Consider the following 12,394-nt stretch of genomic DNA (forward strand, 5'->3'; position numbering starts at 1 on the left):
GAGGCGGATCCACCGCGGCCGGCGGCCTCGCACCCCCGGCCAGAGCCGGGACACAGCTCCCGCTGCGGGGAACGCTTACAACCGTGTGCCGGGTGACAGCGGTGACGCCGCGGGAAGCCAAAGTCACCCCAGTGCCCAGCCAGCAGTGCGGGGTCCCAAGAACCCCGTCCATCTGCGGCAGAATTCGTTTGGAGACGAGAGCACTCCTGATGGCTTCTCTGATCCTCTTTGAGTTCACAATGTGAGCGGCAAATACCGTTTAGCAAATAAAGAAAATGAATAGCTGGGGTATTGCTCTGACTTGCTTGCAAATCAAAACCTGAAGCTCCAGGTATGAATCCATGCAACCAGAAAGCAATCCTGGACCTGTGCTGGTTCTGAAAAACATTCTGGTGAGTCTATGCAGATGGATTAGGCCTTGTGGTCTGTATAAAATAGGTGTAAAACAAGCTCTGCCAGCAGGAGTTGAACAATTCATTAGTGTAGCAATGGATAACAAAAAAAAGGTTTCCATGGTAGCAGCAAAAAAGAAAGATTTGCACCAGAAAGACTGGAGGTTTGCTGTTAGGGGTTTTTTGTTGATTTTTGGGACCTTCTACCCAAGCAAGCAAGAATCAGACTGACTGGACAACAAGTATGGCAGAAGCAGCATCTGTAGCCCAACATAGCCAAATGCCCCCGAAATACTGTGCTTCTTGCAAATGAAGCCTAACTGGGTTCAGCTGCTAACAGATCATCATTGCATTATTGTTCCATGTTAACCAGTCAGTTAGATAACACTGGTAGTGACCACCACAGTGCTGACACTTCAGCTTGTATTATACTCCAGAGAAGCAGAAGACTGGCATTCAGACCCAGTTTTCCACCAAGACCAAGAGAAGGTAAACTCCAGCTGGTGGTGAGTGGTAGATGATCAGCAACCACCTTGTCTCTGAGAGAGGACTCTTGATTTGGCAGCTGGCAGAGGTGAGGCTCTTGGGCATCTCCTGCCCCAGAAAGTCCCAGATTTCCCTGTCAGCTGCAGACTGCACAAACGGCAGGTGAGGCTGTGTTGTGGTTTAACTAGTGGCGGGATGCCTTCAGCTGCCCACCGTGCCTGAGCCTGCACCGCCATCTTGCTGGCCACAATGGACTTGTCTGGAGAGAGAGAGCAGCTAAAAGGAGGGCAGAAGCTCCTGAAGGAGGCTATTCATCAGTGTCCATTGGCCATTCCTGCATTCTGGCAGCCTCAGTTTCTTTCCACCTGCAGAGTGAACACCCATGTTTTCACACCAAGTCCCATATTGCAGAGTATGTGAACTCAGAGCCACTGAATACCAACTCATCACCTGCTCCTGTAACACCGTGGTCCCGGAGCTGTCATGGGATCATTCAGCTGAAGGTTAAGCCACCTTATCTGCTTATTATTGCATATTTCTGCTGCCTCATCCACTAGCAAACTTGCCATCCAGTGGTGTCAGATGTACACTTACTGGGGGTGGTATTACAGGACTGAAAATCAGATAGCACTAGAGAGATCTTTTCCTGAGCAGTTATTATACACCTCTGTAAGGTAACAGATACAACGGTGCTCCAAAGCTGGGCTTACAAAAACACAAAAGACCATTTTTTTTATTCAAAACAACCTGCCTCTCCATTACTGGCTCAAAACAGCCTCTTTCCTCCAGCATTCCTTCACGTCAGAGAAGTCTGTGCTGCTGACATTTTTAACTTGGGGTGCACGCGACTGATTATGGATAGTCTGTGGGATGGAAGTAAATGCTGAACTCATTAAGGCAATGCAAGTCAGGAATTATTCTACCAAGAACATCAGAGCCAGATTTAAGGATCAGCTCCAGTTTGCAAACTCTATTGCTCTAACGTGGCTAGGTAGCACCATGAAGCCATCGTGGGAAATACTTCGCTTTTCAGTGAAACAAAACATTTCTGTTCGGATGCTTCCTACGTGAAGGAAGGGCCCTGTCAGGGTAATGAAGTGCTTAATTAAAAGTACACTCAGACATGCAAATGGCCTTGGATACTCTGACTTCTAAGAGAAATATTTTAAAAGCCTTGTCAAAGCTTTAACGAAACAGTTCTTGGGAGCCCTTATTAACAAAGCAATGAAAGATAAAGCAGTAAACGTTAATGAGTAAAGGCCCTAGACTTACCTCAGGATAAGACCATTCTGGTGAATAATCCGTCACCATGAACAAGCGCCCACTCTGCTGTAGCAACCCCAAAGTGCCTTGTGCCGCAGCTGCTGAGACCACCTCAGCCACATGCATGTACGCCATCGTGCTGGCTCCGTTCTCTGTGCTGCTGAGCTGCATGTTGGCTTGCTGAGGACTGCAGCAAGGAATGCACATTTCAGCCTGGTTGTAGGTTGCTCTGTTACTGTCTTCAGGCTGAGACAGTCCGGCACTGTCACCTGACACCAGCTGGTGTCCATAGAGAGCATTGCTCCCACCTTCTACCGATATGAAATCATTAATTAGATCAGAAAACTGGTTGCTGAAGGAGATATCAAAGTGGTCCAAGTTAAGCTCCATGTTGGAGGAGTTATTTAAGCTGGGATGGGCCACAGGATAGAGTCCTTGTACCATGTTTCCTTGGAGAATAGGGAGATTGTTCCCATTCCTGATACCCCCGTTGGCCTCAGGCTGCAAATAGTGTTCTGTGCTGCAGGCTTGAAGATCCCCTGATTTAAGTAGATTTTCATTCCCTTCCGCCTGCTGGGAGGTCTCCATGGGAACTTCAGCTTCTGCAGTCATAGCCTGGAAGTTTGCTTGGAACTGCATGAGCTGGAGAGAAGAGGTGGACTCTATTCTGGTTTCCACTGTGCCGTTACAGTTGGAAGTGGTTTGGGATGAGGACTCTGTTTTCACACTGGGGATTCCTAACGTGTTCACAAATGAGCCACTTGTGTCATTCAAATTGTTGTGAGTGTTTTGCTCAAGGGGAAGAGGTTTGCTGGCATCCTGCAGAAAGAAGCTGGGGGAAGGGGTCTGATGAACGTGAGGACTCTGGACGGTCTGACTGAAGCTGGAAGAATAGTCCTTGTTGGAGTCAATGGCACTGAAGTCCATCTGCTCCAGGGTGGTACTTGGGCTTAGACCTCCTCCAGATGGAAGCAAACCTGAACCAGTAGTGAGGGTGAGAGTGTTAGATGCAGAAGTGGAGGAAAATGCTTCTTTAGACATCTGTTGTTCAAAAGATGTGTCCTCAGTTTTAATTTCTTTTGTGAGGGTTGTATTGAAGTTGAAGCTACGTTCCGTTGTGGGTGACTGCCTTATATTGGTGCTGATGCTGTCACTTTTCATACCTCCTCCACCATAAGTCTGCCCTTGCTTGGGATTGTTAAGAAAACAGTCTGGGTCAAAATTCATGGTGGTTTCTGGAATTTTTCTATTTCCATCTAAAGTTGTGGAGAGCACAAGTTCCTCAGACACAGTGCTGGGTAGCATCGACAAGCTCTCTGAACTGCCAGTTGTTGGAAAAGCAAATTTGTGTCCATCTGAACTCACAGCAAGTACCAGTCCTTGTGCAGCTGCATCTGAGGACAGAAGGTGTTGATTTGGGCCAGAGGTGGGTGACATGGTATACACAGCTTCACTGGTGACTTCTGACATAAATACGGTGGCACTTTGTGACAAGCTTCCCATAACTGATGCTACAGCCATACTGGACACACCAGTGACAGCCGGGCTATCTGCCATATCCGGGTCGCTATTTAATCCACTGCTGATGGACACAGGAGAATTCTGGGTTGTGTCAGGGACCTCCACCTGGTTGGTGGAAGAAACCTCAGTGCTGTTTTGATGGAGCAACACCGGTTTTGCCACTTTGCCATTCCTCTTCTCTCGGCTGGAGGCCTTGCCATGACTGTGCTCGTTCTTGCCTTCAGAGACATCGTTATTTTGTACCTCTGAATGAGTGCTGTACCCACCTGTCCTTGGTTCGACCTTTGGTGATATGATGCGATGTTTGGCACTGTTACACTTGTGATGCACACTGCTTCCTGCCCCTGTGCCAGAAAACAACAACATTTGCCATTCAGTAAATACAAAATTAAGATGATGCTAGTTGTGTATCTTATGGCTGTAGCAAAGCAGAGCTGTGCTTATGCATGTGTGTGTGAGAGAGTGCGAGCACACATCTGAGAGAGCAAGAGAGACCTTGGAAATAAAATTAATTTCTCGCCAATGCCAGATTTACAGCTCCTTTTCCATCTAATGCATAGATCCATTGCATGCAATGACAGCAACCTCAAAACAGGCGCGTGTGCACCCTTTCCCTCACCCCGCATAGCACCTACCCTCTTCCTCCCTGCCCCATCAGACAACACGTTAGGAGGAGAGGAATCAGCATGTATAACAAGTTTTGGAGTTATTTAAACATGTCCAATCTCAGTGCAAAGTCTGCAAAGCGAGTGCAGTTGCTGTTAGCTGTGGCAGAAGGTTTCCACCTCGCAGGCCCTGCTTCATCTGCACCACGGACAAGACCTCAGGCCCCTGCGACACAGATGCTCGGCTCTTCACGTTGGCTGATAACGGGTGGTTTGACAACTGCTCTCGTGGGCTGGATGCTAAATGGTAATCTGGAGGTGACAGATGCCATATCATGCTCCTGTCCCTGGCATCACCCTGCCGCCTAGATTGCAACCCTGATCTTCTTGTCATCATTGTGTCTATTACAGCTGCCAATCAACTTATTAAAGAAGTAGTACATTAGCCAGCACAAAGAAAGCTTTCCGTCCCATAAGGATGGTGATGCATTTCTCTTGTTCTAAGCTGTTCATATGCTGACAGATAAACATTTTGTACTTTGAGAGGTTGCACGTAGAGCGCACGATTAGTATCGGAGTGGCTGAAGAACGCTCAAGCAAAGGTCACCAGAAGACAACCCTCCATGGGGTTCAACCAGCTGGCGCCTTTAGTGGCCTGACAGAAGGTGAACATCACTTGAGTTCCTGGGAGCTTGGAAACCAGGTAGGATGAAGTAAACAAGTCTGTCTGCAAAGGCATCTTAGCCACAAACTCTGGTGCAGGGATTGCTTTTGTTGTTTAAAGAACAGCCCATGAATTTTTGATGTTTCTTTCCTTAATTGATTCATTTTCCTTAGAATGAGGTAAGAACATTAATTATGGTACTGTATAATGACTAAAGGGGGAAAGAAACCTCCTCCTTATAGCTAATGGCTACAGTTATAAATGCCATCTTCTGGGTAACATAAAGCATCCGTGTAGCCGCTGCAATTTACTATATCTTTTGTTCCTTGCCCTTGAAGGGGAACTTCTCTATTATGTGCTCAAGATTTGAATCGGGTCGCTTAAAGTAGTTCAGGACAGTGCTTTTGAGACTAAATGCAATATTAAATCTCTCTATTCTCCTGGGTATAGAGATGAACAGGAACAAGGGAGAGGCTTTCACGCTGCTGTCTTTGCGGATGACAGTAAGGAATTGGGACTGTATGTGTCAATGTGCAAGCCGTTACAAAACAAAGCGATACTGTTATGTTAAAAAGCATGCAGCAGACTTAGCACAAGACAAAACATCAAAGGGAAGAATAAAAGGATTCATGTTCAGATCTGCAAGCCTGGATCAAATGCTGAGCCTTAAGGGTTGAATTTTAATCCAAACTTAGGTATTTCAGAGGTCATCATTCTTACTTAAATCTTGATTGTATAATGCAACTGCCCCAAAAAAAGAAGAAAAAATAAACCCTTTGAAGCACTGACAGCTTTCCTTTATAAATTTTGCTGAAGACTAATTAACGTGTCATATATTTTACTTGACCAAAGTACTAGGAAGGGGTTACTATAAAGTAGATGAGTTGGAAAAGTGAGTCACTCAGCTTCCCACTCTCTCTATAAAATGCTAATACTAAGGATGCTGTTTCTTGCTGTTGTAGTCTCACTCAAAACAAAGCCATCTTCTTTAACAGAAAAGCAATCTCCTGTATTTTCATGATACCTAAATAAAACCTGTCTTATCCCAGTGATACCTTGTAATTAACCACCTAAGCCCATTTTCTTCAGCAAAATGGGCTGCAGGGCAAGGAGTTCAGAGGGTGAAGTTGGAAGATCATCAAATTTTGAGGCTTCGGTAACAAAATTTGAGCACGTAGAAAAGAATATGCCTTTTTGAGCAGGTCACATATAGAGAGCATTTATTGGAACTTGCACGTTAAAGTGTTGACGTTTCTTCCAGAAGTTCCAGCTGCATCTTTTTATGCTCAAGACTTCTTCTGTCACCTCCGAGCTCATTGTGTCTCAACGTTTCACAATACAGCATTTTCAGTACTTCAGTACTGCAAACCCTACCCCAAGTCTACATTAAGCTGCTATCATTTTGTGCCCTCCCAAGGTACTCACCCAAGGTACCAGTGCAGAGACAGTTGTGTGTCCGAGGCTGTGGTTTGGTCTGGTGACTGTCGAGGATCTGCTGCACGAGCTGTTCCACCGAGAACCCTGAACTGCTGTTTCCATTGCTGCATGTCCACTTAATGCCATGAACTGCGAAGAGAACAGTAAAACATCCCATCAGAAACTTCAAAAACATGCCAGAAACCATCAAAAACCACTCCGAAAGAACAGCAGAAACCCATTCCTGCTGCTTTTTGTCAGAAATGAAGGAGACCTATAAAAAGCAACAGTAATGGTTATTGTTTTGCTATTCTCTGCTCCCTGATACCCATAAGCTTCCAAATGCAATTCCTGGATTAGGTACATACAGAGGAAAAAAACCTCAGTAGAATATCTTTCTCTGTTTCAGTTTGCTGTTAACGGTGGCTCTCTAAGCTTAAAAATTGTAAGGACTATCTGAATAGCGTATGTAACCTTCATTAAAAACCTGAAAGCAACAGAATACTTGTGTTTCATTGAAGTAAAACAGTACAATTCCAAGGAGCATTTTGGAATCTTTTTCTGTCCAATATGAAAACAAAATTAGTTAGTTTTATAATAAAATCAGCAGCCAAAAATATGCCAGTATAATAGCAAATACAAACCTTTTGCCAGGTCTTCATCGTCAGATCCTGGTTGGCAGCAGTGAAGACTGACTCATTTTTTGGGAGTCACTAACAGACACTGTGTGAGTTCCTCCTCAGACTTGGACAACTTTTTAGTAATTTGGGAAAATGGACAGGAGGGTGACGTTGCAGAACAAGTTGCAAGTTGAAGGTCTCTTTTCTTGGGAACTCTCTTGGTTTGTTAGCTATTTAAATAAGAATGCTAAACTGCATGCACATAAATTATTTGAATAAAGGCTCCCTCTCAATTTTTTAGATGCAGAATTTCACATAACAGTGATATTCTCAACCTGACTTACAATGGAAATAGCATTTATAAAATATTTTCTCCATAATAACTGACTCAAAGCATCTTCTGTCTCCTTTAACATCTGTCTAAGCAATTTATATGTGCGCATGTTATTTATTTATCCTCTGTATGCCCTAGAGCTCACTTGCAGATTTTGGAAAGCGCTGGTTGGGGGCAACATCATTTCCAAGATGTCCCCATGCCTGGTAGCTCAGGCCTGAAGAGCTGCTTCTTTTCAGGAATGTCTTTGTCATACTCTAGCAAAGCATGTTCCTTGCACATAGTATTCTAAAATCCTTAACCAGAATATACCGAATCAAAGTTAAAAGTCCCACAGGCTTCAACTTTGTAGGATTAAGTTCTAAATACACAGATACACAGACCCCTGCGTGGTGAAGGTCCTTGATGCGAGGTCATGAAATGCTGGCAACAGCACATTGGGCTGATAATCGCTATACAGCCAGAAGTATCTGCAGACTCTGGAGCAACAAGCTGTAAGCTGCTTCATGCAAGAAGATCAGAAGCAAATGAGGGCACATTTATGACAGCTAATGACCGTTGTCAAAGAGGCAAGATACCACGTGAATCTCCTATTTTCCTCTGTGATGCTGCTTATTTAGTATGTCATAAGCAGCCAGTGGAACAGAGTTCCTCGATCCGCTCTGTGAAGCAGTTTTATTGCTTTTTTTATCACCTGTTGCTGTGTTGCCTCATCACCCACTGATGTTACTTTGCCTAACAGCATCTCATCTTGGTCTAGTTTTATATTACAGAATTTGTATTTTTATTGGCTGGGCCGGATAACTTGCAGAAAAACTGTAAATAAGGTTTACAAGTATTCTTCCTCATATCACTATTTAAAGTGCTGCAGTTAGTTTAGTAATGAGTCCCTCTATGCTTGCTTGACAACCACATTTATTGTTATCGTACCCAACAGGATTTGCTTTCTAGTATGTTCACAATTTTGAATTTCCTCTTAACACTCAGTATCTGTTATTATGTCTAAGTTTAAGTTTATATACGCTTACCACTTCAGTACCTCCACTCGCATTCATTTTATTATTCTAGGTACGTTATTCTGTCACATGTGATGTTATGCCTAATAAGTGATCTTCAAATAGCAGTTTTGCAAAAAATACATTGACAGTGAGATTAAAATGCAGTAATGTATTTGGAATACTTTCAGCTAGACTATATAAAGTTACTGAACTGTAATTATTACTGAGAAACTTTGCATTAAGTTATTTCTGGTTACTTCAGAAATGCTTTGCTAAAGAAGTGAGCTCACATATGTGTTGCTAGGTATAGAAAGTCTATTTTACAGTAGTATGTCAGAGTTTGCTCCCTACTGCTGCTAAATCCCATGATGAGAAGCCTATTACGGGGGGAAGTCTGGTAAGTGAATCATGTTTCATGGTTTGTGTATTCATGATGATGGTTCTTAAGTCTGAATCAAGGTGTGAGCTGGAAGCTAAGAAATAACAAACAGCTTTATAGCTGGATACTTATAATACCATGCCTATTGTTTTCAGATCTTTCCAGCATAACAAAGTCCCATCATGGATCTATTGCTGCTGAGGAAAGGTCCTTCTCTAGCCTTGCTCCAGCTGATCCTAAAGGGCTCTGGCTCCAGCTTCTGTCCACGTGGTGCAACATTTTTTTAGTGCTTATGCTCCCCATATGTTATGAAGGTTATAAAATAAAGAGCCAGTGAAGGGTGACAGATTGCAAAAAAAGAACGTCTGGATGCTTAATGCAAATTATCCACTATTTTGGCATATCCAATATGCAGATTTTCTCCCTCCCCCTTTTAAAGAAAAACTCCTGTGAGCTGGCGAGTTGTTAGTACTGAATACCAAATACTATCAAGATGGCTTTTAACATGTCACGCTTGGCTTCCTGACACATAACGAATCAGCAGGAAAGGAGATTTCTACAGGGAAGAAAGTGCATTATGAAAGGAAGGTTAATAAAAAGTATACACACACACACACACACACAAAAATAACAAAACAACCTTCCTTTATTCTTTTTCTCAGTCCAGAAAAAGGCATGACCCTAAAATACTTCACCTTAAAGGTGGAAGGTTAAAAAGTATACACACACACACACACACACTCTTCCTGTTTCTTAGTGGTTTAAAAAGTGAAACCACTGTAGAACTACATTTGATTAAATATAGTCATAATGTAGGAACACAACAAAAAGGAAAAAAAAAAGATTGAAGCTTAACCAAAATTCTGGGAAGTATTTTAATCTGGATTTCTGTTCAGACTCCTCCTGCATTTCCTTATAATTTAAAATGAAAGCTGTGAACTGCTCCAACGCTTTCCTTTCCAATGATACCACGAACGAGTCTAAAAGCTGCTGCATTACAGCAGCAACATATTCCTTGTCACGCACCCTCTGCACAGTGCTTGTAGCATTGAGGCAGCAGAGCCGGGGAGAATTACTGGTATTCCACTGGGTGCTTGAAAAGGAGAAGTGAAGCTGGAGGAAGGTCCATGACTCAGAGTGCTAATGCTGCTCCTAGCAGAAATGCCTCCAACCTCTTTTTGTGAGCGTGGGCTCACACCTTTTTTCTCTTTCTTCCCTTTTGAAACGAAGACAACAAAAACGACCTTCCAATATTGGCACAGCAGCTCCCCATTCACTAGCGCTGTCAGGACTCTGTCTGACCATCATGATGTCGTGATTTAACCCCAGCCAGCAACTAAGCACCACACAGGCGCTTGCTCACCCTCCGCCCCCCCTGGTGGGATGGGGGAGAGAATCGGAAGAGTAAAAGTGAGAAAACTCGTGGGTTGAGATAAGAACAGTTTAATAACTGAACTAAAATAAAGTAAAATAGTAGTAGTAATAATAATAATAATAATAAAAGAGTATACAAAGCAAATGATGCACAATGCAATTGCTCACTACCCGCCCACCAATGCCCAACCAGTTCCCGAGGGATGGGGGAGAATCGGAAGAGTAAAAGTGAGAAAACTCGTGGGTTGAGAGAAGAACAGTTTAATAACTGAAAATAAAGTAAAATAGTAGGTAGCTTCTCAGTCGGTAGAGCATGGGAAGCTGAAAAGTCCTTGACTTAGTGTAAGCACTGCTCAGCAACAACTAAAACATCAGTGTGTTATCAACATTATTCTCATACTAAATCCAAAACACAGCAGTATACCAGCTACCAGGAAGAAAATTAACTCTATCCCAGCCAAAACCAGGACACATGAGCAAAGGAATGAAAAATTATCTAGATTACCAGCAAAAAGGCAGCTCAGAAGCCAAAGGAAACTCGTACATAGAAAAATAGGATTGTCCAGGTTTCTTACAACACCCTGGCTATCTCTGCCATCTTCTGCTGCTGGTGGTACTCAGTCCTCCACAATTACCAGGTCTGCAGTCCTCCAGTCTTGCAGATTATCTTCCTTCTCCCCATCACCTCAAGCCTACCTTGCTGCCTCATCGTCAGGCTAGACCGAACACCACCAATGGCTAAAACCCCAACCATTTCCCTCTCTGTGGTTTCCTCCACCCTAAGCAAAACTTCTCCCTAAAATACCTTCCCACATTTAAATCTTATAATTTCATTCTTTCTGAATGCTCTTCGATGTTCCTCTTTGCCATTTCATCCATGCCACTTCATCCATTCTACGCTTCCTATTTCTATTCCCAAGCTCTTGCTCTTCTGTATCCCACATGTACAACACAGCTTACACATATATGCATATGTATCCTACATAATGAAGCCATTCCCTATACCCTATGTGCTGCCTCTTTGCCCCATTTTGACAGGTAAGGGCCCGTCTTTTGTTTTTTGAGTAACAATGATGACATCTCCCACATGAAACAGATAAGTTGGATAGACTGACAGAGCTGGAATATTTGGAATAATCAAGGTCAGGTATCTGTTTGCCTCTCCCTCTTGATGTATCTTGGATGGCCCGCTGCAAACCCTTGCATCAGAGTCCTGCCCTCGGCTGCTCCCGACTGACACAAAACACTTTAAAAATCCTACAAGCGCTGACTGTAGCGCGACTGGGTCCTTTGTCCTACAGCCCTGCTGATGGGAATGAAAACCCGCCTTGCTTCCTACATCCCGCTCCACCAACTGTTGACACCGGGAGGCTGTTTCCATGGCAATGGTCAATTGGAAATGGCAGCTTTGTCCCTTCAATTTTCGCCGCGTTGGTGTTCACAGAAGTGAAGGCCTTGCTCTGATTTCTCACAAGAGATTTTCATTAGATTTATCCTTTCGTATCCAGACGCCCCCACACAACTGAGCTTTGATTTTCCAGCCCTCCACTTCCACCTGTTATTGGTTGCAAAGGAAAGATTTCCTTAGCCTCGCTGCTGGGGGTGCAGGTGGGGAAGATCACCTTGCACATTTGCCATTTCTTCATGACACTTCCTGAATTTTAATGTCTTTGTGAGGACTCGTACAGACGTTTCACTCTTAGCTGTTCTTTAAAGAGAAGTCTTTCTTCCAGAATGAGACCTTTCCTTGGAGGTTTGCTCAGATGCAACTGGATGCTTAATAGCAAGTGGGAAGTGCATGTGGTTCAATTACCCTCAGAGAGGGCCAGCGCGATGCAACTCTTCTGAAGCTGCTCGGAGTGAGACTTCTGTGACTTTTATTTACAGCTAAAGCAATTTTTACTTACAGCCACCTGATGTTCAAGGCTGCTCACACATGAAAGAACAGTGCCGAAGCTAACTCCCTCAAACCGTTCTCCTAAGCCATCTACACAGTACTCACCTATAATAAAAAGCAGATCGCGCTAGGATTTCTTGCCTTTGACGATGTTCATCAGGACAAAGCTGCTATCACTGGGCTGTTCCCTTCCACAAGACTCGAAATTTCTGCTCTGATTTGCTAAGTTCTGGAATTGCACGTAGTGTAATTAAAGCGTGAAGGTGCTTGTCCCCAACTGTATTTCAGTTTAGTTAGTAGGGGAAGTTCACCGGAGCGAACAGCCCCACGCCTCGGGCAGCCCAGAGGAAGCGAGCACAGCTGCAGCTGCTGCCCAAACTCCGATTCCACCAGCAGCGAGGTCCCTCCCCCGTCCGGGGCTCAAGGGCATCATCCTGCCGGGAGC

At 44.0% G+C, this 12,394-nt stretch overlaps 1 protein-coding gene across 1 annotated transcript in view; it reads right to left on the reverse strand.

The window, feature by feature from the left end:
- The window catches only part of CAMTA1 (calmodulin binding transcription activator 1), a 250,618-nt gene that overhangs the window by 47,062 nt on the left and 191,162 nt on the right, over positions 1-12,394 (reverse strand). Inside the window, exons 5-6 of the mRNA XM_019470737.1 lie at positions 6,357-6,497; positions 2,151-4,006 (exon numbers count right to left, since the gene is read on the reverse strand). Of these exons, the coding sequence (XP_019326282.1) occupies positions 2,151-4,006; positions 6,357-6,497 (1,997 nt within the window). The remainder of the gene's footprint in view (positions 1-2,150; positions 4,007-6,356; positions 6,498-12,394) is intronic.

This window comes from Aptenodytes forsteri, unplaced genomic scaffold (genome assembly GCF_000699145.1).
Source record: "Aptenodytes forsteri isolate BGI_AS27 unplaced genomic scaffold, ASM69914v1 Scaffold16, whole genome shotgun sequence".
NCBI classification, from domain to species: domain Eukaryota; kingdom Metazoa; phylum Chordata; class Aves; order Sphenisciformes; family Spheniscidae; genus Aptenodytes; species Aptenodytes forsteri.